This window comes from Staurois parvus, unplaced genomic scaffold (assembly GCF_062004578.1).
Source record: "Staurois parvus isolate SC_StPar_1 unplaced genomic scaffold, SC_StPar_1.0 ptg000961l, whole genome shotgun sequence".
Classification (NCBI taxonomy): Eukaryota; Metazoa; Chordata; class Amphibia; order Anura; family Ranidae; genus Staurois; species Staurois parvus.
Window position 1 is genome coordinate 1038075 of NW_028318757.1, and position 27213 is coordinate 1065287.

At 42.1% G+C, this 27213-nt stretch overlaps 1 protein-coding gene across 2 annotated transcripts in view; it reads right to left on the bottom strand.

Annotated features, from left to right (window-relative positions):
* SLC6A17 (solute carrier family 6 member 17) overlaps window positions 1–26651 on the bottom strand; it is a 450753-nt gene extending 424102 nt beyond the window's left edge. Inside the window, exons 1-2 of one of the 2 annotated variants that reach the window (XM_089657075.1) lie at window positions 26494–26651; window positions 45–397 (exon numbers count right to left, since the gene is read on the bottom strand). In XM_089657075.1, coding sequence (XP_089513201.1) covers window positions 45–324 — 280 coding nt within the window. In that variant the 5' untranslated portion in view covers window positions 325–397; window positions 26494–26651. Of the gene's footprint in view, window positions 1–44; window positions 398–26276; window positions 26423–26493 lie in introns of those variants that run through there. The other variant, XM_089657076.1, reaches the window with a different exon arrangement.
* Window positions 26652–27213: the final 562 nt, after the last annotated feature.

Sequence of the window (27213 nt, forward strand, 5' to 3'; positions counted from 1 at the left end):
GCATAAAAAAAAAGCGTCCATATGCAAATGTCTTAAAAACTCACCTCCTCCGTTTTTCTGACATAGGTAAGGAAATCGCCAAACATTGCCCAGACCCACAGAGTATCCAATTTGCGCTAGGATATACTGCAATTTGTTGTTCCATGCTGGTCTGTCTTCTAATTCTAAATTTTCTTCCAGTTTTCCTCTGTACTGCTCTCCAGACACATTTAGAGCACTGGCCTTGTGATCAATTGGCTCCTCATGGGCCAACAAGTCAGCAACTGATTCTGTAACATGCTGGTTACTGTGCTCTCGCTGGGTGACTTTACTGTTTTTAGGCATCTGGAGAAGATCAATGCTGGTGATAAAGATGCTGGAACACTGAAGCTATTACAAGCTTTCATGTAAAATTAGTCTGCAAAAAAAAAAGACAAAAATGTGATGTTGGAAACCATTTACTTATTGTAACTTGTAATAATAATAATACTATTTTACTTTTTTATAATACAGCACATTATGTAACACCATCCAAACATTGTGAGTAAAGGTGCAAAGAGATGTAAATATGAATACCCATTTTTCTAAATACCCACTCAAAAGGAGAAACTCCTCTGGTTTCTCTTTAGCAACCAGGAATAAAAACCATGAATAAAAAATGTTTTCACAGATGTCTGAAAAATAGCAGACCAAAGGAAATGGCTTGCTGCAAAATAAAAGATGGCAGAATAGTAGGGAAAGGTCCCCTCCCCCCACCACAGATCTCAATTGGATATCATCAGTAAGTGGAGTCATTCCGCACAGGAAAGTGACATTCTGTCCCTTTTATTCCTTTAATCCAGGGGTCCTCAAACTTTTTAAACAGGGGGCCAGTTCACTGTCCCTCAGACTGTGAACTGGCCCTATGAACTATGAACAAATGCGGACACAGTGCAGGAGATGACCAGAGACTGCGGACACAGTACAGGAGATGACCAGAGACTGTGGACATACAACGGCGGTGGGAATACTGGGCCGGCCGCTCCATAAGACGCACAGACATTTCCCCCCAAGTGTGTCTTATGGAGCAAAATAGTGCCCCATCATTGGTGTCAGTGGGAGGAATAGTGCCCCATCATTGTTGTCAGTGGGAAGAATCGTGCCTCATCATTAGTGTCAGTGGGAGGAATAGTGCCCCATCATTAGTGTCAGTGGGAGGAATAGTGCCCCATCATTAGTGTCAGTGGGAGGAATAGTGCCCCATCATTGGTGTCAGTGGCAAGAAACGTGCCCCATCATTGGTGTCAGTGGCAAGAAACGTGCCCCATCATTGGTGTCAGTGGGAAGAAACGTGCCCCATCATTGGTGTCAGTGGGAGGAATAGTGCCCCATCATTGGTGTCAGTGGGAAGAATCCTGCCCCATCATTGGTGTCAGTGGGAGGAATAGTGCCCCATCATTGGTGTCAGTGGGAGGAATAGTGCCCCATCATTGGTGTCAGTGGGAGGAATAGTGCCCCATCATTGGTGTCAGTGGGAGGAATAGTGCCCCATCATTAGTGTCAGTGGGGGAAGGAATGGTGCCCCATTGTTGGTGTCAGTGGGGACAGGAATAATGCCCTATCGATGGTGTCAGTGGGGGGGGGGGAATAGTGCCCCATCATTGGTGTCAGTGGGGGAAGGGGATAGTGTCCCAACATTGGTGTCAGTGGGAGGAATAGTGTCCCATGATTGGTGTCAGTGGGAGGAATAGTGTCCCATCATTGGTGTCAGTAGGAAGAAAAGTGCCCCATCTTTGGTGTCAGTGGGAGGAATAGTACATCATTGGTGTCAGTGGGGGGAATAGTGCCCCGTCATTGGTGTCAGTGGGGGGGATAGTGTCCCAACATTGGTGTCAGTGGGAGGAATAGTACCCCATCATTGGTGGCAGTGGGGGAAGGAATAGTGCCCCATCGTTGGTGTCAGTGGGGGGGAGGAATAGTGCCCCATCGTTGGTGTCAGTGTGGGGGGGGGGAAAGTGCCCCGTCATTGGTGTCAGTGGGGGAAGGGGATAGTGTCCCAACATTGGTGTCAGTGGGAGGAATAGTGCCCCGTCATTGGTGTCAGTGGGGGGGATAGTGTCCCAACATTGGTGTCAGTGGGGGAAGGAATAGTGCCCCATCGTTGGTGTCAGTGGGGGGGAGGAATAGTGCCCCATCGTTTGTGTCAGTGGGGGGGAGGAATAGTGCCCCATCGTTGGTGTCGGTGTGGGGGGGGGGAAGTGTCCCGTCATTGGTGTCAGTGGGGGGGATAGTGTCCCAACATTGGTGTCAGTGGGAGGAATAGTACCCCATCATTGGTGTCAGTGGGGGGTGGAATAGTGCCCCATCGTTGGTGTCAGTGGGGGGGAGGAATAGTGCCCCATCATTGGTGTCAGTGGGGGGGAAGGAATAGTGCCCCATCATTGGTGTCAGTGGGAGGAATAATGCCCCATCATTAGTAAAAAAATAATTTAAAAATGTTTAAACATAAAAAAGTTAAAAAAAAATTTTTTAATCAAACAGCACTGGGATAAAATTGCCTAAAAAACAGTATCTAAAAGTAAGAAATAGAAAACTGGTTAAAAATGTATGATGGGAAATTATATATAAAAACCCTCGTAAAGATTCATGATAAAGAGGAATAAAACTAACTGGTATCGATAAAACAGTTTATATCAAGATCGATGTTTAAACCTTGTGGAGATAATGAATGTAGCTCCACTTGGTTTCTAACATGGATACAGTTTATATGTCCCTCTCCAATGGGGTTTAATAACATCAATGCCCGTGAATTTTAAGCACCGAGGATTTCTGTTGTGAAATTCTCGATAGTGCATTGAAAGGGAATGTTCTTTGTACTATTTTTTAATGTTGTACAGATGCTCTCTTAATCTGCCTCTGAGCTTTCTTGTGGTCCTTCCAACGTATTGTTTGCTACAAGAACATTCCAAGAGATACACGACATGTGTGCTATTACAGGTGATGACTGACTATATCATATATTTTATTTGTTGAATTTGAACAGAAAGTTTTAACTGGTTTCTTGTGGATTCCATTGTTTACACACAACATGCACCTATTACAAGGATAGAAACCTTTATGTTCAAAATTGAAAGTTAAATGTCTAGGGGGGTTTACTAGATTAGGAGCTAATGTAAGTCTCAGTGGGTGCCTCAGAGGGTGCCTTACGATAGGTAATCTCTGGATGGTCTGGTAAGGCCTTACCTATCACCGGGTCATTTTTAAGAATAAACCAGTTTTTCTTAATAATTTTTGCTACCACTTTATACTGTACACTGAAATTTGTGATAAATGGACAAAATCTCTCCGATTTAGAATTATTTATTGGGGTAAGGAGGTCATTCCTATTCAGATTACCTATTTCTTTAATCTCTCTTTCCAAAATGGTAGCATTTTAACCTTTTTCTAAAAAAGGCACCCTCACTGAGACTTACATTAGCTCCTAATGTAGTAAACCCCCCTAGACCTTTAAGTTTCAATTTTGGTTTTTAATAACTTTTTTCACATCTGGTTTTATGTCTGTCACATTGTATATCTTTTTGTGTATATAAAAACGCATATCCCATTTTGTTAAATTGTGAGGGATTAGGCGTTTTAATTCTCTGTAATGTTCAGTTTTATACTGTTGATTGTTTTATTATGATTGGTTTTACAGCAACATAGGAACAGCCTTTTAATAAGTTTTTTGCTGGTACTTTTAGTCCCACACAAACGGGTCTATACCGCTTCACTATAGAGTGAGTAGCCTTGATTCTGTGTGTTTGAACTTGGCTACGATAAAATGGAGGGGGGTATATTCCCTGTTTTTCATTAGCATCATTACATTTTGGAATTAGGGATTTGTAATATTTTCCCACTCATTATTTTGTTCTAGTTTTTTGGTACCATATCGGTAGATCACCCTTATTGATAATTATTTGACTGGACTGGATACTTACACCCATGTCCGTCCGGTTCCTATGTTGCCTGATAATAACCTAGAAAATGGCCGCTCTTGTATGCATCGAGCATGCGCGAGCGGGCCAATGTGGCGTCGTCACACCAAACCGCACATGTGCAGCACCATATTTAAGCAATCGGCCGGCTAAGGCACGCTCCCTTTGATAACGTGCACAGGCACGAAACGCGTTAGTGAGGAGCCCGGTTGGTGACGTCACGCCGCACAGGCCATGAGGAAGGCCGGCGGCCATCTTTAATACGGTTTTATACGAGATGTGAGTTCAGCTTTTTATTAGTAAAATACTACACTATCAGAGGTTTCTGCTAGGGCTTGGTTTATTGCGAGCCCCTCCCTTTAAGGTGGATTCCTTATTCTCCGCACTTACCATTGAGAGTGATCCCCCTGCTGCATGGATGATGACATGCTGATATTACCTGTGTTGCGGTGGTTTGCCAGATGATCCCTTGATTTTCACCTTTCCAGATCCAGATGACCAGGAGTGGTCTGATTACTCAAATGTTCACTATATTGCGCTGTCTGGTTAGTGCAATGTATACTCATTCATAAATCACTGGACTCACGGAATTCACTGAATCATTTGTTTTGGACTTACAAACTATAATTTACTGGTCATTTACTATTTATGTCACTTTTGCACTTTAAATGTCAATAGTAAGACGCTCTTTCACAATAATGTATTTTAGCGCTCCACAGCGCATTTTTGGATTTTCTATACTATATATCTTTCTTATCAACATTTATATGGAATTTACATGGCATTTGTTTATGAGATATATATTTTTCGGTTTTACATATTTAAGCAATCGGCCGGCTAAGGCACGCTCCCTTTGATAACGTGCACAGGCACGAAACGCGTTAGTGAGGAGCCCGGTTGGTGACGTCACGCCGCACAGGCCATGAGGAAGGCCGGCGGCCATCTTTAATACGGTTTTATACGAGATGTGAGTTCAGCTTTTTATTAGTAAAATACTACACTATCAGAGGTTTCTGCTAGGGCTTGGTTTATTGCGAGCCCCTCCCTTTAAGGTGGATTCCTTATTCTCCGCACTTACCATTGAGAGTGATCCCCCTGCTGCATGGATGATGACATGCTGATATTACCTGTGTTGCGGTGGTTTGCCAGATGATCCCTTGATTTTCACCTTTCCAGATCCAGATGACCAGGAGTGGTCTGATTACTCAAATGTTCACTATATTGCGCTGTCTGGTTAGTGCAATGTATACTCATTCATAAATCACTGGACTCACGGAATTCACTGAATCATTTGTTTTGGACTTACAAACTATAATTTACTGGTCATTTACTATTTATGTCACTTTTGCACTTTAAATGTCAATAGTAAGACGCTCTTTCACAATAATGTATTTTAGCGCTCCACAGCGCATTTTTGGATTTTCTATACTATATATCTTTCTTATCAACATTTATATGGAATTTACATGGCATTTGTTTATGAGATATATATTTTTCGGTTTTACATACAGTCACCAGAAAATGTGAAATTGTACTGCTGTGGCGGTGATCATGTACAATGGCTTGCCGCTCTGATATTTTACTGTATATCAGTGCCGCCAGCCATGGTCTGATTACTGCCACAGCAGTACTATGTCACCAGAGCAGTGCAGCCAGTCATGACCCCAGACCAGTGTCCCCATTCACCTTTGCATCAGTCACAGTTATTTAAAACAGAGTGTAGAATCAGGCTCTCTTCTGCTTAGAAACCAATCAGCTTCCAGGTTTTATTGCCAAAGTTAATTGAACAAGCTGAGGTTAGAAGTAGATTGTTTTTTTTTTTATGCAGAAGTGAGCCTGATTTTGCACTCTCCAGCTTTAGTAAATAAACCCCAGTGTCCCTGATCACCGCCATACCAGTTTCACAATAAGGCTTTGTTCATATGGGGCATATGCATTCAAGCACCACGTGACGTGACTGCATGAACACAGCCGTTGCTCTCAATGTAATATCTGTTAAATGTGGGGAAATAGTTATGAATGGAGCAATCATTTACAAAAGGAGGAGGGGGATATCAATCCTGGGTGGAGAAATTTAAAGGAAGAAAATGTGTTCTGGGTGGAGTGACCATATAAAAGTTACAATAAAAAACAAAGAAAATTGTTTTTATTTAAACTGTTCAGCTGTGCAGGGGGCATAACCTCAGTAATAAAATGAGTGTCATCCCACTCATAACTCTATAAGGGATCCTCATACTTAATGCAAAAATCCCCAAAATTTCCATCGCTACACAAGAGCATAAAATATATCCCCCCCTAATTTTTTTTCTACCCTGTATCCTCATTCAGGACGTATTCAAGCAACATTACCCAATGAAATCTACATTTTTACCATTTTACACATGTTATATATACACCCATAATGCCAGATTTTGTGTTTTTTCAGACCACATAAAAAAAAAAATATTTTGTAATCTTTCAGTAAACATCAGTGCCCGAGAAGGCCATGGAAGGCAGTGGGGGAGGGGTTCACTGGACCTTGTTGGGTATACAGTAATACCTCGGATTATGAATTTAATTCGTACTGCAGGACATTTCGTATAGCGAAAAATTCGTAAACCGAAACGCTTTCCCATAGAAATGCATTGAAAACCAATTAATCCGTTCCAAAGATCAGAAAAACAGTAAACGCTACTAAAATACCGTTATTTTATTAACTCATGCGGTATTTTAGTAGTGATAACCATATGCAGCATTTTAGTAGTAACAACCATTTGTTAACGTTTCAGCTGTCAGTGGGGTTCACCACTGACCGCTGAATGTAAAAAAATTGCTGGCAATTAAAAAAAAAATTATTTTACACTCAGCTGTCAGGTGCCAGTTTTTAAATGTAATTGATATATTTTGGACTTACGTCAACATTCATTAATTTTTCAAATGGATTCATTTCCTCTACATCCCTCAACAGTTGTGGTAAATTTGCAACAATATTATATAACTGGTTGTACCTCCATTCATCAAACCAAACAAATCCTTATTCTTTTTTAACTTTTAAAACGTGCATATTCTCCCTTTTATAATATCTTTCAAACGTGCATTTTTATCTTTAATCCATCTCCCACTAATTTTATCGTTTCCTGGTGCAAAAAAATCTGTTCCCTCTAGTGGAATCAACAGTGAATTAAATTTCCATTTTTCCTTATTGTGTATTCTATCCCATATTTCCAGTACTATCCTAGTCACTTCAGTTGTTTCTATATCTAATGTGCGGAACCTGTGAGGTATCCAAATCATCTTCTCTAACCGTGATTTACATTCCCATTTTATCCTCTTCTATACATCTCAATTCTTTCATTCTAACAATGTTTTCCACTCTATCCAATCTACTATCCTTGGTACCTCAGCCACTAGCCAAAATTTTGGAATCAAACCCTTTGCTGCAATAATTAAATGGTACAATACTTTATTTTTATATACTTCCAAAGTGGGCTCAAAATAATAAAATAAACATTTCCATGGATCTCCCTGAATGTTTACCTCACAAATTTCCTGGATATATTGAGCCATTTCCTTCCAATAATTCTGTATCTTCGGGGAACTCCACCAAATGTGCTCCATATTACCCTTTTCTCCGCAACCTCTCCAGCACCATGGGGGGGGGGGGTTCTTTTTGCTGCTTATGGGCAACACTTGGTGTTATATACCATCTCGCTAGGCATTTATAGTTCATTTCTACTGTGGACATATTTGTTACCTTACATGTTAAATTAAAAACAGCTTTCCTTTGTGAGTTCATTTCTATTCCCAATTCCTTCTCCCATTTTCCTACAAACCCAGGGGGCTCTACACCATCTAGGTCTGTAAGGATCTTGTATATCTTTGAAGTGATATATTTTGGACTTACGTCAACATTCATTAATTTTTCAAATGGATTCATTTCCTCTACATCCCTCAACAGTTGTGGTAAATTTGCAACAATATTATATAACTGGTTGTACCTCCATTCATCAAACCAAACAAATCCTTATTCTTTTTTAACTTTTAAAACGTGCATATTCTCCCTTTTATAATATCTTTCAAACGTGCATTTTTATCTTTAATCCATCTCCCACTAATTTTATCATTTCCTGGTGCAAAAAAAATCTGTTCCCTCTAGTGGAATCAACAGTGAATTAAATTTCCATTTTTCCTTATTGTGTATTCTATCCCATATTTCCAGTACTATCCTAGTCACTTCAGTTGTTTCTATATCTAATGTGCGGAACCTGTGAGGTATCCAAATCATCTTCTCTAACCGTGATTTACTTAATCCCCCTTCCATTTTTACCCAATTTTTCACTACCCGTGACAAAATTACAGCTGTGTAGTAATTTTTCATATTTGGTAACCCCAATCCCCCATTTACGTTTGCTCTACATAACACTTTATAACTTATCCTTGATCTCTTATTTGCCCATATAAATTTGATAATCATCTTTCTAATTATTGCAAAGAAAGCTCCAGGTAGAGGAATCAGAAGAATCTGAAATTTATACAATATCTTTGGAAGTATCAACATCTTAACTAGGTTAATTCTTCCAATCCAAGAAGCCCCCCCTTTTACTAATTTTTTCAACTCATCCTTTATTTCATTTATCAGGGGAAAAAGGAAAAAAACTCTTGTAAATTTTTTTTTTCTATAGCTGAAAGATTAATATTTAAAAAGTCCGATTTTACAGGATATATCTTCAAGTTTGATATTACCCCATATGGTTTTAATTCTTTCATTAAGTTGGGTAGTGTTATTCTAGGATTAGCCTCATAAAACATGTCATCTGCACAAGCAGCGACTTTATGTTCTATTTCTCCTACTTTTATCCCCTTATGTCCTTACTTTTCCAGGTAGAGGAATCAGAAGAATCTGAAATTTATACAATATTTTTGGAAGTATCAACATCTTAACTAGGTTAATTCTTCCAATCCAAGAAGCCCCCCCTTTTACTAATTTTTTCAACTCATCCTTTATTTCATTTATCAGGGGAATGTAATTTGATTGGATATAAACTGTTTACTAAGGCCTTTTATTACTTTTATTCCGAGATATCCTATTTCATTTTTCCTCCAGGAAAAAGGAAAAAAACTCTTGTAAAATTTTTTTTTCTATAGCTGAAAGATTAATATTTAAAAAGTCCGATTTTACAGGATATATCTTCAAGTTTGATATTACCCCATATGGTTTTAATTCTTTCATTAAGTTGGGTAGTGTTATTCTAGGATTAGCCTCATAAAACATGTCATCTGCACAAGCAGCGACTTTATGTTCTATTTCTCCTACTTTTATCCCCTTATGTCCTTACTTTTCCTAATCCTCTCCAAGAGTGGTTCTAGTGACAACACTAACAACCAGGGGAAAGGGAGCATCCCTGCCTGGTACCATTATACATTTTAAAAAATTGAGAGAGTTCCATTTACCTTTACCGCCGCTGATGGGTGCTTATATAATCCTTTTATCCAATTCAGCATTTTAGGTCCTATCCCTAACATTTCTAGCATATCAAACGTATATCCCCAGTTGACCCTATCAAATGCCTTTTCCGCATCGATCGACAGTAATATTGCCAGTGTTTTTTCTTTAGCTTTTTGTATCAATATCAGGGATCTCATGCCATTATCCCTCCCCTCTCTCCCTGGTACAAAGCCCACCTGATCCAGATGTACCCATTCAGATATCAGGTCCTTCAGCCTTGTTGCCAATACCTTTGCATACAGTTTGGTATCTACATTTAACAATGAAATCGGCCTATAGCTCGCACATTGAGAGCTATCCTTCCCTTCCTTCAAAATGAGCGTGATATACGCTTGAAGGGATTCCTCCCTCATTTCTAAACCCTCTCCTATCGCATTCATATATTTGCATATCTTAGGAACAAGAAACTCTTTAAATTTTTTCAAGTACCTTACTGTATACCCATCTGACCCAGGACTTTTACCTACGGCCGTGTTTTTAAGGCTAGATTAATTTCCTTTGGGTGATAGGGCTTTCTAGATTTTCCAGTTTTTCCTATACTATTCGTGGTAGCTTTACCTCACTTAAATAGTTCTGTCTTTTTATCTCCTCACTTTCCCTATGCTTTCCCCTCCTTACGTTATACAGTTCACTATAATAGTTATAAAACCTCCTGGCAATATCTGATGTTTTATACAGATTCTCTCCCTTGCCATCTCTAATTTTTTTCTATGAAATTCCTGGCTCTCTCATTTACGAGTCTTTTCATTAGATGTTTTCCTGGTCTATTCCCCCATTGGTATCATTCTTTAGCGACTATTAAATATCCTCCTAGAGTCCTGTTCTTTCAACTCATCTATTTAATATTATCCTCTGATATTGATCTATCCCATTTTTTATTTTATGTATTTCTTTTGTAGTTCTATAACCTGTTTCATTTTCCCTCTTTCCTTTTCTATTTCTATGGGGATCAATATTCCTCTAATATATGCTTTGTGACTCCCAAACAGTTGCCTCGGATATTCCCTCGGTCTCATTTATCTCAAAAAATTGTTCCATTACCCTTTTTAACCTCTTCTCAACTTCAGGATCCTGTAAAAGTGTATCATTCAATTTCCAGGAAAAAATTTTATCATCACATCTTCCTATTTGTAGCCTCATCTTAACAGGGGCATGATCCGATATTGACATAACTTCTATGTTTGATCCTTTCAAAATCTGTCTGTGCTCCACTATATAATCCAACCTTGAATATGAACCGTGCATATGGGAGAAGGTATATTCTCTTTCCCTCGGGTGATTTACCCTCCATACAGTAACCAGCTGATGTCTGTACAATAACGTCTTCAATGATTTAAGACTCCTATCTCCCTCTCTCCTTGCTCCAGATGATACATCCCATCTAGGGTCCAAACATATTAAAATCCCCTGCCACTACCAAGTTCCCCTTTTTAAAATCCATAAGTTTCCTTATAATCGCCTCTAGGAATCCAGCTGCGTTTTTATTAGGGCAATATATATTGGCCAGTGTGTATTCCTTTCCTTGTAACCTTCCCCTGATGAACAGGAACCGACCTAGGTCTTCCAATCTGTCCTCCAGGTGAAAATTTACTTTGGTTGAAAACCCAATTGCTACCCCTTTTGCTCCCTTTACAGATGAATCAGCGTATAACCATGTTTGATGTTGCCTCGAGTATAGTTTCACGTTTGTATTTCTGGTTAGATGAGTTTCTTGGAGAAATACTATGTCTATTGAGTATTGCTGGACTTCCCTGAGTATCCTATGTCTTTTTTTAGGCGAGTTTGGCCCTTTCACGCAAGTCATAAACTTAATCTCATTCATTTCCTCCTTTCTTCTTTTGAATTAGTACCTTTTCGTATCTAATTAAATACAGAGTTTTTACCACTCCTTTCTTTTCCCCTTCCCTTCCCCCTCCCTCCTACCCCACTCCCACCTCCCGGATTACATTAAGCCTTGGAATGACTCGGTAAACCCCTACTAGCAATTCCTTGGTTAGGGTGAAACTTGCAAAATGACTACCTCCCTTTCACCTGTACAGATAACATTCCTAGTTTCAAAGCTGAGCCAGCCAGGCTTGCCAGCCTGCCCTGTACCTCCTATACCTCCCTGTCAATCCTCCCTCGTAGATATAACCCAAGAGGTACTCAAAAAATTCTAACAAGACCCAATAGGGCCACTGGAGAGAGGGGAAAAAAAAGGGGGGGGAGGGGGTGGAACCCCTCAAAACCCCTGTTCTCTCTCCAGTGGCTCCTTCTGCTCCACGTCCTCTTAAATCTCCTTCCTATATACCTGTTTCCATCCACCTGGGCCCTGGATGTCCTTCTCCCTAACCCCTTCTAACCATCCCACAATATTCACTTTTTGTAAATATAATTTGTCACAAAAGTCATACTCTTCTGGGAATCTTAAACTTGTTGATCTTCCATCTTTCCACCCGACTTAGCAAGTAGTTGTATCGGACTTTTTTTTTCTCTCATATGGCTTAGAAGTGGTTTACATGCTCTCCTCCTTGCCAATGTCTCTGGGGAAATATCAGCAAACATTTGTATAACTGTTTTTTCAAATTTTAATTTTGGAAAAGTCCCACAACCCTTTCCATATCCGATCCCTGTCTCCGATGTCCTGAAATCAAACTATCACATCTGTGGGACTTTCTGCTGATATTCCCTTTGGCCATCTGACCCTGTGTACTCTATCCATATTTAAACGATCTGTCTCTAGTCTTCGCATTATTGGATTACATATTTTTTTCATTTTCCCCAATAAATCTTCGTCCTGCCCTTTTTCTTCTGGTAGGCCTCTAAACCTCAAGTTGTTCCTACTGGTCTTCCATTTTAAATAGTAATTCTCTCAGTTCTAATCGCCTCTCTTCTGCTTGCATTTCTAATTTCTCAATTTGTTGTGCATGCGCCTTCTTAAGAACCGTCTCCATTTTTGCAAACATTTCTACCAGGTCCTTTTTTAAAAGTGTATGTACTGGGGGCCCTTCTTGTTCTACAGTTCTTTGTTCTCCTATTCCTTCTGTCGTTGGACTTCCTTTATCTTGAACTTCTTCTGCATTACCAAATGACAGTCTAGATTGGTCACCCCCCAGAATAATGGAGCATTCACTATTATTCTTCTGAATTTGTGGCTCTGGGCTATTTTTCCCTTGTACCGGCATATATTTTTTTAGGACAATATACTAATGTAAACGCTGGTATAGTGCTGATTTGATCAAACATATTGATCCGTTCTGACACTATACTAGCAATGGAGGTTTATGGTGTATGAGTGTCTTTCTGGCAATCGAGGGGTTAAATGTAATAACTGGTGTACTGATGGGCAATCTGAGGTTATCTGGGAGGGGCGTGAAAACCACAGGAGTGCAAATCACATATAGGTGATTTTGCACACTTCTTCCGCCCTGAAGCAGTATTTCTGTTATAGAGCAGTCAGGAAGCGATTACATAAGCGGTTTGTGTTATGGCACTGCATCACTTTAACTGACAATTGCGCGGTCATGCAACGCTGCACAAAAATTAAATTTACATCCTTTTCCCCCATGAATTAGGCTTTTGGTGGTATTTAATCGCCTGTGCGTTTTTTTTATTTTTTGCGCTATAAAAAAACCCAACAATTTTGTGAAATAAAATAATATTTTGGACTTTTTCCTATAAAAAATGTCCAGTAAAAAAAATTAAAAATCAAATTTCATCATAAATTTCTGCCAAAATGTATTCTGCGACATCTTTGCTAAGAAAAAAAATCCCAATAAGTGCAAATTGGTTTACGTGAGAGTTATATAGCGTTTACAAATGGCGGTATAGATACTGTTTTTTTTTTGTATACTAATGGCGGCGATCAGCGACTTATGGCGGGACTGCGGCAGACATTCTGACACTGGGGGGGGACGGGACTGACTTGACATCCCCAGTGACACCACTACAGTGATCAGGACACTGTACTAATGGCTCCCCATTAACCCCATTAACCCCCAGGGGTTAACATTTTAGGCAAAGGGTTAATTGTGTGAGGGGAGTGTTTTACTAGTGGGCAGGGTGGGGGGTACTTCACTGTTGCATGCTGTCCCGGAAAGCTAAGCTCTGCTCTCCGGAACAGTGAGCTGGGAACGGACAGGGAGCAGCGCTGCATTGAAAACAATGCAGCTGTGCTCTGTGTCAGTGTTTGCCGGCAATCGCCGGGACCCCACAGGTAATCACCAGCCGGGACCCAGTGATTGACATCCGTGGCCGTGATCGATGCTGCGGGCAGGGCGGGCGTGTGCCCCCTAGCATGTAAACAAGGATGACATTTATATACATGATCCTGCCTACAGGGGCCGCTTTGCCGCAGTAAATGTACTGTGGGTGGTCCCCTAGTGGTTAACAAATGCCATTGAAACAAGGTTTGCAAACCAGTACTATCACTGTCCTCTAACATAACGGGTAAATAGATACTATTGTTGTATATCTGGGCAATATAAAATGATTGTTCAGGCAAAGCTTTTAGCCAATACCATTGTTTTAAAGGAACTTTTGTCAAAGACTGGACCCAGGATAATGCGATTAGTCAACAACAGCTTAATCTATTTTGCAATATTTGATTAGATAGCATACAGTACATGTCATCAGAGCATGGAGTTAGGGATACCTCCCTCATAGAAACTGATGTAGGAAGGAAGTAGAAAGGGTTACATGTGGGACCAGTGTACAAACTTTCTAAATAAAAATGGGCAGCAGCACAAACTAACTTCACAATGGAACAACGCTAAAAGTGGCACTACAAGACACCACAATCAATATACTACTTTCCTTCGAACAATATATACCTGAAGTCCTGTTCAATAAATAAGCTGAGCTGTAACAGAAGCTATGTAAACTTTAGTAAAACACATTAATACTATCACTGGATTAACTAACTTAGAAACTTCCTTAGTTGTATTGCAAGAATTAGACAAGTAGCAACAACTGGGATTTGCAACAATTTCCTATGGAAGAAATTGGGGCTTTTGTCAGAGATCTGTACCAAAAAGTATTGGGGATAGGATTTGAGGTCAAAACAAAATAATTTGAGGCTTTTGGCTGCAATTTCTCCTACATAGCAGGCTTGGCTTTCTGTAGAATTATCTGTTGCTTATAAAATTGGTAAGAGACCAAGATTTTGGACAAAAAATATTTGGTATAAGAATTATCTGGAAACATTCTAGGGATTTTTCTTCAAATTTATAAATTCAGACTGAATGGGGTACATTCACATTCATCTTCTCAACTCATATCTGGTAAGGATAGCAACGGCTGTGGTCAAAGCTCTTAGGAAATAGCGCCGTCTACATTCCTACATCAGAGAACCCTGCCTCAAGCAATATAGACTCCCAGGAAGACACAAAGAAATTTGAGAAACCGTTTAAGAACCATTAAGAATAGGGATCTTTAGACCTTCTGTAAGCTCTTCTTGAATCCAGTGTTTCCAGTAAGAAAAACAGATGGGACATGGGGAATGACTGGATTATAAAGGCCTATATAAAATGGCACCTCTATTGAAGTCAGCAGTACCCGATAGGATCTTCGTCAGCGATAGGGTTGCAAAAGAGTCAGAACATATCGCTGTAATAGACCTAGTTAAAGTGGTCCTAATGGCATGAAGGGTTTTTTTTTTGTTTTTTTTTAACTTTAATGCATTCTCCTTCATGAGCAGCTACTCCCCAGCCCCCCAAATACTTACCTGAGCCCATCTCGATCCAAGACTGTGACCAAGAGCAGCAGCACTTCTCTTTCTTCTAGGACTGAAACAACCAATCAACATGGTTAATCTAGTATAAAAATTGTCAACTGCAGTATTTTAGGCATCGGTTAGTCAGCTGATTAGTTGGCCTTCATACAGAATGCATTATTTGTTTACACATCAGTATACACAGTGCAGCACACAAATCTTTGTGCCTGAGAGTTTGTGAATGCGTCTATGAGGCCGGTCTCATGGGACATGTAGTCCTGTACAGGAGAAGTAATGCAAGGGCTCTGTGCAGGGAAGATCAGCATATGAACCGAGAGAATCTGGAGACCGATAGACTGGAGGTAAATTAAGACTTTGTAACAAAATTCAGAAGTTAACCAGTATTGTGCATTATATTTAAAAAGGATTATATCCATGCAAAAAAGTCTCAGCCTTTAGTACTGCTTTATTATGAAAAGATTTATATTCCCCCACACTACCCTTCATGTAGCTTTATGTCTAGTATATCCTACTTCTGCATGCATGCATGTATATATACACACTTTTTTTATATTAGGGAAAATTGTATTCCATACTTACCATAATTTTCCTTTCCTGGATCCTCCCCATGTCAGCCTACCATGGGTCAGCTCCACCCTCTATGACCCCTCCAGGACAACCTCTTTCCTAGCCTATAAGAGCAGCTGTCTCCCCTCACTCAGCATTCAATATATCGCTCCTTGCGACAGAGACTGGGTGGGAATCCCTGGCTGACATGGGGAGGATCCAGAAAAGGAAAATTACGGTAAGTATGGAATACAATGTTCCCTATTCCTGGACCTCCCCATGTCAACCTACCATGGGATGTACCAAGCAATACCAAGAGGAACAAAGGAAAGGGAAAAAAAAAAAAGACAAAAACTGAATGCTGCATTAGTGACAGCCGCTACAATGACAGTAGATCCAAAAAAAGACTGCACCGATGGAAAATTCATACTTATTCCGTGGTTGCAAATAAATGCATTTGATATGCTCCAGCTTGCTGCCCTGCAATCCGCTTTTGCAGGCACTTTAGGGTATGCTGCCCATTAAATCGAGAAGCTTCTCATTAAATTAGCTCTCACTTCCAAGGTGGCGGGCAAGCCTAGGACTTTGAGGACAATCTGAATAGTCTTGACAATCCATAAACACATGACCTTGGGTAGTACCGTGAAGCCCTTCCTGGGACGTTGATGAAAGGTATAAAAACTCTCATTAACAGATGTCCGTGCATTTCAGATATACTGAGAATTAATGAACCAAATCTAACTTCATCTCTGACCCATGTTCCAGAAAAGGTGAAAGTATGGACTCCCAACTTATATGGGATGAATATGAAATTTTTTTGGAAGAAATTTGGGACCTGTCTCAGAATGACTCCATCTTGGAGGATCCAGCAGTATGGCTCTCTAGCTAAAAATGCATAATGTCAAATACTATCCTTGTGGTAGCAATTGCCACCAAGAAATATGTCCTCAGAGCCACATGGAATAAGGAACACAAAGTTATTGGAAAAATGGTGGTGCCAGCAAGGAATTCAAACCCAAGTGACAAATTCCCACTAGTGATCTAATCTTCACTGCTGTCTTCAGAAAATGAATGACCAAAGGGTTAAAGGCCCATCTTTTACTTGCCATGGCCGAGAGGACTGAAACTTGAATCTGAAACTAATAAGCTAGGCCACTTTTAAACTGTTTCGCAGGAAGTTAAGAACATTAGATACTGAGGGAGTTGAAGCAATCCTAGCTTGCAACAAGGTGTCAACTAAGCCCTTTGAGAGCTCCAGATGTCTTAGAGACCACCTCTCAACTTCCAAGCCATTAATTTCCGACTCGTGGGGTTCAGATGGAACATCCCATTTTGAACCAGGAGATCCAAACAAACTGGGAGTGGAGTTGGTTGTTCTAGCCTTATCTTCTATACAAGGGGGAAACTAAGGCCGGCTTGGCCAAAAGAGCAGGGCTATTATTGCCCCCACTTCACATTGTATCTGCAGGAGAACCCTTAGAATTAGAGGGTTTGGAGGAAAGATGTGCACTAGGCGAAACCTCCACAGCCTAGAAAGGACATCTTGGCAGGTCCAGAATTAGGAGAAGTAGAGGGAAGCTGGAAGTTCCTTGCTGACACCAGATTCACATCTGGTGTCACCCAGGCTTTTTCTGCAACAATTTTGAATCAAGGCCCCATTCGCAGTGACCTACAAAACTGACTCTGGCCCACCTAATGTTCTTTGTTCTTGGGAGGTATGAAGAAAGGGTAAATTTCCTTCTGATCAAAGGAAGATTTAACGGGCTACTCTCAGGAGAGGCCTGCTTGACAGGACAAGTAAGCCACTGTAGTCAGATTTTATGAAAGCACCTTCACCACTTTTCCACTTAACAGATACTAGAACACTAGCAGAGTGAATCAAGAAGCTACTAACTATGCAGATAGGAACTCTGCGTAGTCTGCCTTTTCTAATGACCTTGACCCTGGTGACCAAAGCTGTGGGCTCCCCCAACCCACCAGCCTGGTTTTGGAGGCTCAAGAGGGACACTGCCCTTCCAATTGCGCAAAACCGTGCTATCAGGCCTGGTATGAGGATCTTCTGATTCAAAACATGATGATCCCACTAGTGAAGGACACTGAATTGAAACTTCCTTCTTCAGCATCTGACCCAAGGAACAACTGGGATGGTGGATAACAGAAGGCCCAGGTACTGCATGCACTCTTGCCGATAAGCAAGGCCTGCTCATTACTTCCCTCATCCGAGTCTGGACCTTTTGAACTTTCTTCTGGGGAGAAGGATATAGCAAGAACGGTGTTGATTGCAGTTGACTCTTAATAGTTGATTATCCACCCAAAGCATTTGAGCGTGTTACAGGTTAGAGACAAGTTATCCATCAGAAGACTCCTTGACAGGGCCAAGGGAAGGATGTCATCGAGATAATGAAATATCTGAAGCCCCCTGAGTCTCAGAACAGCTATGGTGGCTGACAGCAGCCTTGTGAAGTTTTTGAGAGTGGTGCAAAGCCTGAATTACAAAGAATGAACTGGAAGAGTGCCCCTTGTACGCAAACCTAAGAAAGCGATGAGCCAGAACCATGGGGGCATGCAGATAGGTGCCTGTAAAATCCACTGGGGAACACTTGTCTTGGTATAGGAAAAATATCTTAAGCTGTTAACAATTCCTTTATATATGCATGCAAACAATTCAGTTTATCTGGGCACATTGGTATCCAAATTCCCCCGAAGTAATACTGTGGGGGCCTTTTTCCAAATTCTAGCAGACATCCACTTTGGATGAGATCTAGAATTCAAGCATTCTCCACCCAGACCTCCCTGAATAAAGCAGATTTTGCTCCTACAAGAGAGCTGTACAGAGACTCCTTCCGAAGGCCTTGTCGGAAGCCCTAACTGGCTGGCTTGATTTGGACTTGACACCCTTTCTTCCAATGTCTGATAAATGGCCCACCAGGACTGTATGTACTGGCTTCTTTGAAACAATTCTTAACTCTTCTGAAAGAGCAAAAAGGACGGACATCTCTTCTCTTGCAGGACAAGGCCTGACTTCCCACTGGATACCTGCTGAATGGCAGCTTTAAAGGTCTTGACAAAATGGGGCTTCCCATCAAAACAGAATCCAGCCAAGGCTGTGCTTAGAGAAACTGTCAGCAGACCAATGCTTTAGCTATAAGGTTCTTTTGGTGTTACTGTGTGAGGTATTAACTTTGCTGTCATTCTGAATAGATCCACTGCTACTTTAGCAATAAAGCCACAGCTATCCTGAAGAATTGCACTTCTTCCAAACCACAGGACTCCATTTCTGCCACCCAAAGTTTGAGGGCCATAGGGGAGGGTCCTGCCGCACTGTACATACTCTTCAGATCTATATCAATATTGCAGTTCATTGGATCCCTAAAAGACACCGAACATTCAAGTGGCAGAATTATGTGGCTGGCCAATCTCCGTAAAGAGGTGGCTACTTTGAGAACTATATTCCATAATTTGACATCCCTTTGACTTTTTTTCTATCTTTTGGGTGGAGAACTCTTTTTGCTGCATCTCTAATGTACAATTTTACTTGTTGTGCATCTGCAGTTTTGTCATGTGTCCCCTACCTAAGATAAGATGTGCACACCATTTTGAGATATGGACTACAAGTGTCAGCCAGCCCACAAACCTGCTGAGATATGGACTACAAGTTTTAGCCAGCCCACAGACCAGTTGAGACCACAGACCTGCTGAGATATTGACTACAAGTTTTAGCCAGCACACAGACCAGTTGAGACCACAGACCTGCTAAGATATTGACTACAAGTGTCATCCAGCCCACAGACCTGCTAAGATATGGACCACAACTGTCAGCCAGCCCACAGACCTGCTGAGATATGGACTACAAGCGGTTACCAGGTTGCATAAACCGCTACTGTCAAGATGAACTGTTTGTCTGACCTGCTGGGAACTGCTAGCGGCCCAAAATCCATGGCCATTGTGCAAACCATTGTGCAAATATAACCACCTTATACAAGTGTCTCTCGTAGAATGAACTGCATTTAGACCATTTCTGCCTCAGTGACTTTGTTGGGAACAGCTGTACAGCTTTTTCTTTTGCCTTGAAACCTTGTCCCTCCACTGGTGAGCTCAAAGCTAGGCTTTCGAGCTTCTTCAGACTGGTTCATTTTCATCAGCTGCACTGCAAATGGAATGTAAAATGGAGATTCTATACCAAGTAAAGTGTTGCCACGGACTACTCTTAAAAGTGGAAGTAAACCCACTTTGGTAACTTTACTAAAGACTTACCTGTAGGTACAGGCATACCTCAGTTTACGAATTTAATTCATTCTGCTGGAATTTTTTTATAGCGAAAAATTAATAAATCGAAACACCGTTTCCCATAGGAATGCATTGAAAACCAATTAATCCGTTCCTGAGATCAGAAAAAAGTAAACATATGAGTTATTTTATCAAGTCGTGCAGCATTTTAGTAGGGACAACCATGTGTTAATGTTTCAGCTGTCAGCAGGCAGCAGGGTTCCCCACTGACAGCTGAATGTAAAATTTGCCAGCAATAAAAAAAAAAAAAAAAAAAAAAAAAAAAAGCATGCGAGTCCCCCCCAAAATCCATACCAGACCCTTATCCGAGCATGCAGCCTGGCTGATCAAGAAGGGGGGGGGGAGGGAGAGCAAACGCCCCCCCATTCTGAACCATACCAGGCCACATGGCCTCAACATGGGGGTGCTTTGGGGCAGGGTGGGCTCCCCCCTCAAAGCACCTTGTCCCCATCTTGATGGGGACAAGGGCCTCTTCCCCATAACCCTGGCCGGTGGTTGTGGGGGTCTGTGGGCAGTGGGCTTATCGGAATCTGGAAGCCCCTTTAACAAGGGGGCCCCCAGATTCCTGTCCCCCCATGTGAATTAGTATGGGATACATGGTCCCCATACTCATTCACAGAAAAAGTGTAGTGTGGAAAAAAAAAAACACAGGACACGGTCTTTGAAAAGTCCTTTATTAAAGGAAAAAAAAAACAAAAAAAAAAACTAAAAAGAATGTCCCCCGCAGTAGTTCCAACATCAATCACGATGCCTGCCACAGACCCGAAAAAAAAAAAGAATTAAAGAGGCTCCGCTTCCTACAATGGCTTCCAGCCTTATGCCTGCTCTGGTGGTTTGACAGTTTTTAAATAGGGGCAGGGCCACAACACACGAGTAACCCTGCCCCATGTGACAATTGATGTCACATGTGTGATGCCCCTAGGTGGCCCCGCTCCTTACCTATTTAAGAACTGTCAAACTACTGGAGCAGCCAGACAGCGGGGATATAGTCATAAGTGGAGCCTTTTTTTTTTTTTTCTTCGGGTCGGCGGCGGCAGCGGCCTTGATGATTGACATTTGATTTACTGCAGGGGACATCTTTAGTTTTTTTCTTTTAATAAAGGACTTGTCAAAAGACAGTGTTGTCTTTTTTCACACTACACTTTTTGTGAATGAGTATCAGGACCATGTATCCCATACTCATTCACATAGGGGGTGGGATCTGGGAGCCCCCTTGTTAAAGGGGGCTTCCAGATTCTGATAAGCCCCCTCACACAGACCCCCACAGCCACCAGCCAGTGTTGTGGGGAGAAAGCCCTTGTCCCCATCAACATTGTGACAAGGTGCTTGGAGAGGAGCCCCCCTGCCCCAAAGCATGTTGAGGGCATGTGGCCTGGTATGGTTCAGGAGTGGGGTGCTCGCTCACCCCCCCTTTCCTGACCTGCATGCTCGGATAAGGGTCCGGTATGGATTTTGGGGGGACCCCCCCCCACACTATTTTTTCCTTTCATTTTGGCGTGGAAGTTTCCTTCAAAATCCATACCAGACCCGAAGGGCTTCGTATTGATGGGAGAGAGGACCCCACGCCTTTTTTTAATTTATTATCGTACCGGTTTTTAAATGTAATTACCGCTTTTTTTTTACTTCACTATAGCTCAGAGATTCAGCTGTCACTTCCCCCCCAGCTAAAAGAGAAAAAGTTTCTTATTAGCTTATTTCCCCAAGTTAAAAGAAACAAAGCTTCCTTTAACTCCCGGGAAAGTGACAGCTCTGTGAGGTAGTGAATAAAAAAGCTGGCAATTGGAGAAGAAAAAAAAAACACACCACAGCACCGATGTACATATCGTATTGCAAAAAAAAATTTGTAAAAAAAAAAAAATCGTAAACCGAGGCATTATTTTCAGTGGATTTTCCTTCATAAACCGAAATTATGTTAACAGAGGCATTTGTAAACCGAGGTACACCTGTACTGTAAATATCTCCTAAGGGCTACGACCCCGATTTGGTGACCGAGGCATACTATACTTCTACTACTACAGGGCAGCAGTGCTGCGCAAAATCACGTATATTATTATACAGGATTTATATAGCGCCAACAGTTTGCTCAGCACTTTACAATATAACAGATGACAATACAGCAACAATACAGCTCAATACAAGAGAGCCCTGCTCCTTGGATCTTACAATCTAAGAGGGAGGGGCTAGTGGTACAAAAGGTAACTGTGGGGGATGGACTGGTAAGAGTAGAAGATTCCATTATTAGCTGAGGACAGGATAGGCTTCCCTGAAGAGATAGGTTTTCAGAGATAGCCTAAAAATTAGCAGAGTAGGTGAGTCTGATAAATTGGGGTAGAGATTTCCAGAGGATGGGGGAAGCTCTGGAGAAGTCCTGGAGATGAGCATGGGATGAAGAGACAAGGGAGCTAGAGAGCAGGTCATGCAGGGAGCAGAGAGTATGGTTTGGGTGAAATTTGGAGACAAGATTGGTGATGTAATTTGAGGCAGAGTTATAAATGGCGTTATATGTTATTGTTAATGTTTTGAATTTTATAAGTTGGGCAATGGTATGCCAGTGAAGGGATTGCAGAGAGGGGTGGCAGATACGGAACGGTTAGTAAGGTGGATGAGTCTGGCAGCAGCATTTATGATAGACTGAAGAGGGGATAGCCTGCGATGAGGTAGGCAGAGGGAGTTACAATAGTCAAGATGAGAAATAACAAGGGAGTGAATAAGTTGTTTGAAGTTCCTGAGGTTAAGAACAGGAGTATCTTGGAGATGTTGCATAGGTGAAGCCTACATTTGGACAGCGATTGGATTTATAGCTGAAAGGACAGATGGGAGTCTAGGATTACACCTAGCCCCCTGGCATGAGGGGAGGGACTAATGGTTGTGTTATTTATCTTGATGGAAAAGTCAGGGGAGGGGGCACAGGCCGGAGGGAATACTAGGAGCTCAGTTTTGGAAAGATTGAGTTTGAGGAAGTGACGTGTCATCCATGCCGATGTCACTTAGTAGGTTAATAATGCAAGAGAATACTGAAGGGGAGAGGTGAGGAGTAGAAAGATAGATTTGTGTGTCATCAGCATAGAGATAGTACTTAAAGCCATGGGAGTTTATCAAGTGACCAAAGGAGGAGGTGTAGATGGAGAAGAGTAGGGGTCCAAGGACAGAACCTTGAGGGACCCCTACACAGAGGGAGAGGAGGAGCCAGAGTTATAGGTAACGCTGAAGGAGCGCTGCGATACGTAGGAGGAGAAAGTAAATAAAATGTGTTTTTTTTTCACACAACTGTTATATTAACAGGTTATTCCTCCCACACAGCATATGCATACTTGCAGCTTCACCCCAAAACACATTCTGCTGCTCCTCCTGCGTATGGGGATACCACATATGTAAGACTTTTCCACAACCTGGCCACATACAGAGGCCCAACATCCAAATAGCACCTACAGGCATTCAAGAAACATTTTTGAAGGCCCTGGAGCACCAGGACAATGGAATTACCCACAAAATGACCCCATTTTGGAAAGCAAACACCCCAATGTATATTCTACAAGGAATAATGAGTCTTTTGAACATGTAATTTTTTTCCACAAGTTTTCAGAATATGTGGAAAGAAAATGAAAATGTATTTTTTTTACACAAAGTTGTCCGTTTAAAAGATATTTCTAACACATAGCATGTACATACCAAAAACTACACCTCAAAATACATTCTGCTACTTCTCCTGAGTATGGGGATGCCACATGTGTAAGACTTTTCCACAGCCTGGCCACATATAGAGGCCCAACATCCGAGTAGAACCTACAGGCATTCTGGAGGCATAAATTACACATCTCATTTCCTGACTACCTATCACAATTTTGAAGGCCCAGCAGCACCAGGACAATGGAATTACCTTGGATGCCTGCCTATCTTCTGGGAGTGCTGTGCTGCTTGTACTCGCCACTACACTACTGGTGGATGCCTGCACCTCCTCAGATCTCCTGAACCTCATTGTTTGGACTCTCTCCTCCTCAGAATCCATTGCTGACCCACTGCTTTCAATTGGTTCATACTCAGAATCTGCTTCTGACAATGAGAGTTCCCTGCTACTCTCGTCCGTCATACTCAGTATCTGGAAAGCCTATTCGCTGGTGTATAATTTTTTAGACATTTTGATTTTCACTGGTACAGATGTTTATCACTGGTACAGATGTTGATTTGAAATTGGTACACTGTGACAGATATTGAGCACTGGTAAACTGTGACAGATGTGGATTTGACCCTGGTAGGCCGTGACAGATGTTGATCACTGGTACAGATGTGGATCACTGGTACAGATGTGGATGGCCACTGGCACACTGTGACGGATGTGGATCACTGATACTGTGTGACAATGTTGATCACTGGCACTGTGACAGATGTGGATCACGGGTACTGCGACAGATGTGGATCACAGGTACTGCGATAGATGTGGATCACAGGTACTGCGACAGACGTGGATCACAGGTACTGCGACAGATGTTGATCACGGGTACCGTGACAGATGTGGCTCACGGGTACCGTGACAGATGTGGCTCACGGGTACCGTGACAGATGTGGTTCACGGGTACGGTGACAGATATTGATCACTGGCACTGTGACAGATGTGGATCACAGATGTGGATCATGAGTACAGTGAAAGATGTGGATCATGGATATGGTGACAGATGTGGATCATGGATATGGTGACAGATGTGGATCACTGGCACTGTGACAAATGTGGATCACAGATGTGGATCACGGGTACGGTGACAGATGTGGCTCACAGGCACTGTGACAGATGTGGCTCACAGGCACTGTGACAGATGTGGCTCACAGGCACTGTGACAGATGTGGCTCACAGGCACTGTGACAGATGTGGATCACTGGCACTGTGACAGATGTGGCAGATGTGGCTCACAGGCACTGTGACAGATGTGGATCACAGGCACTGTGACAGATGTGGATCACTGGCACTGTGACAGATGTGGATCACTGGTACTGTGACAGAGTGATGTGTGGGCGATGTGCTTGTGTGCACACGCTGATTGGCTCTGTTTCTCTTCACTCACACGGGCTCTGTGTGAGGAGAGGCAGAACCGTTCAAGTGAATGGCGGCTTTGTTGACATTACATGACAGCTGTGATTGGACACAGCCATCATGTTATCAGAAGGACCAATCAGAGGGCCCTTCTGCTGAGTGGTGTTGCGCTGTGTCCAAGGGACACAGGCACACCGAGAGCGAGCAGCTGCGCGGCCACAAGGCCATGCTTGTGACCATGTTCTGAAGGACGTTCCTGAACGTCCACTCAGAACAGCAAAGCTCCCACCTGGCTGTTTATTTGCAGTGGCCAGGTGGGAAGCAGTTTATAAGGTCAGCTGGTGAACTACTTCCTTCTACTGGTTTTTATTTCCTAAATACTTCCTGCCATGTCCTGAATTTGGTAATGGAGGAGTTTTACACAGGAGACTGGCGGCTGAGGTAAGGCCTTGTCCTGAAAGACAGGGAACAGTTTTTCACCTTCTGCAACAGAAACACAATAATGGTATACTGGTACATAGGCGAGCTGGAATTTAGAAAAAAAAAGGTGAAGTTAGCCTTTAAGCTCTGACAAAAAAACCTCTAAGCGTATTGGTTTTTATGATGTAAGGCACTGCCCAGAAAGAACATTAGCCTGCACAAGAAAACAGAACAAGTCCTATGTGCTGATAAAAAATATGAACACATTACCAGGTCCCTGTTTGCTTTACCAGCTACAAGTGGGTACTGACCGCTTAAAAAGGCTTATAGCAGGCACATGAGAATGAATCAGTTCCACCACGAAAACATAAATAGAAATAACACTCATGGAACAGGTCTGAACCAAGAAAAGATTAAAAAACCTCCCTACTAGACTTCTCATTATAGACCGGCATTTTAGCACAATAAGGAACAACCACTTCTCCTGCCCCAGCCTCGAGCATAAAACGTCAAACAGACAATATCATGGCCGCAGGAATTAAATATTCAGATCATCCGACAATAGCAGTCAAGGTCACGCTGTAATTAGTGCGGCTAGAGCAGGACGGCATGGCTGATCACATGCAGCTTTCATCAGTGTCTACCTCCCCGGTCCTCCAGGTGACATTTAAGGTTATGAGGGGGACAACAACCTTTCGTAAACATACATATCTTCTGCCCTCTTCAACTGACATTCGAACAGGAGACACTAGAATGCCCTTCCCAGGCAAGGGAAGACATCTTCCTACAATGTCACCTTGTAACATACCTAGGTTACGTAGGTTGCTGTGACCCAGTATCCCATAGATTACACATGGATGGCGCACTTACCTTCTGCGTGGGATGAAGAAGCAAGCAGGGTCTGATGCAGGTAAGAAGAGCCCACACGAATGAGAGCTGACAGGAACAAAATGCCTGCATCCATTCATAAACAGCGAGAGATGTCCACGCAAGCGTGACGACAGGACCCATGAGACCACTCCTGATCTCCAACACTGATAAAGAGAACCCGAGACCACTCCCCAGGAATTGGTAAAAATCGGCTTACCTGGTGGCAGATAGGAGCCTGTTTCCCTCATCTCCTCGCACAAGGCTCTGATGGATGCAGTGCTGACGCAAAGCTTGAGTCACTCACAAATGCTTGTCACTGGTGAATGGAAACGTGTGAAAGTTGGTGGTGGGGGAAGGCAGTCACGGGGCTGAGCGGATCATTCCTTCCTTTATTGCTAAGAGCCCAGAGAGACTGGCTCAAGATGAATTCACTTTTTAGGTCTCGTTACTGAGTCAAGAGACATCAAATATCTAGCTCAGACCATAACTGTTTTAATTTCAATAGTCATTTGCAAATAAAGCAAGCAGTTATTTTAGCTAGTAAGGGGGAAGGGGAGTTAAATAGAGCATGACAGTGAGTGGGCTCTGGGGCTGTCCTTGTAGTGGTTGCCATACACCCTTCAGTAAACAATTAATTTTTCTTTTTCTGTTCAGCTCGATCTCTCCTAATAGGAATAATTGATCTATAGTTGACAACCTATTCAATCGATATGCCACACAGTAAAGTGGATTTCCTGCTCCTTACCCACCTTATAACTTCCTCCCATGCTCATCTCAGGACTTCTCTAAAGCCTATTCCTTCCTCCGGAACTCCCTACCCTAATCTGTCTGACTAAATCTTAATCCTTAAAAATTCATTTCTTCAGAGGACATTTTTTTTGTACCGTTTGCCCCACCCTTTTAGACTGTAAGCTCTCACAAGAAGGGCTTTCCATAT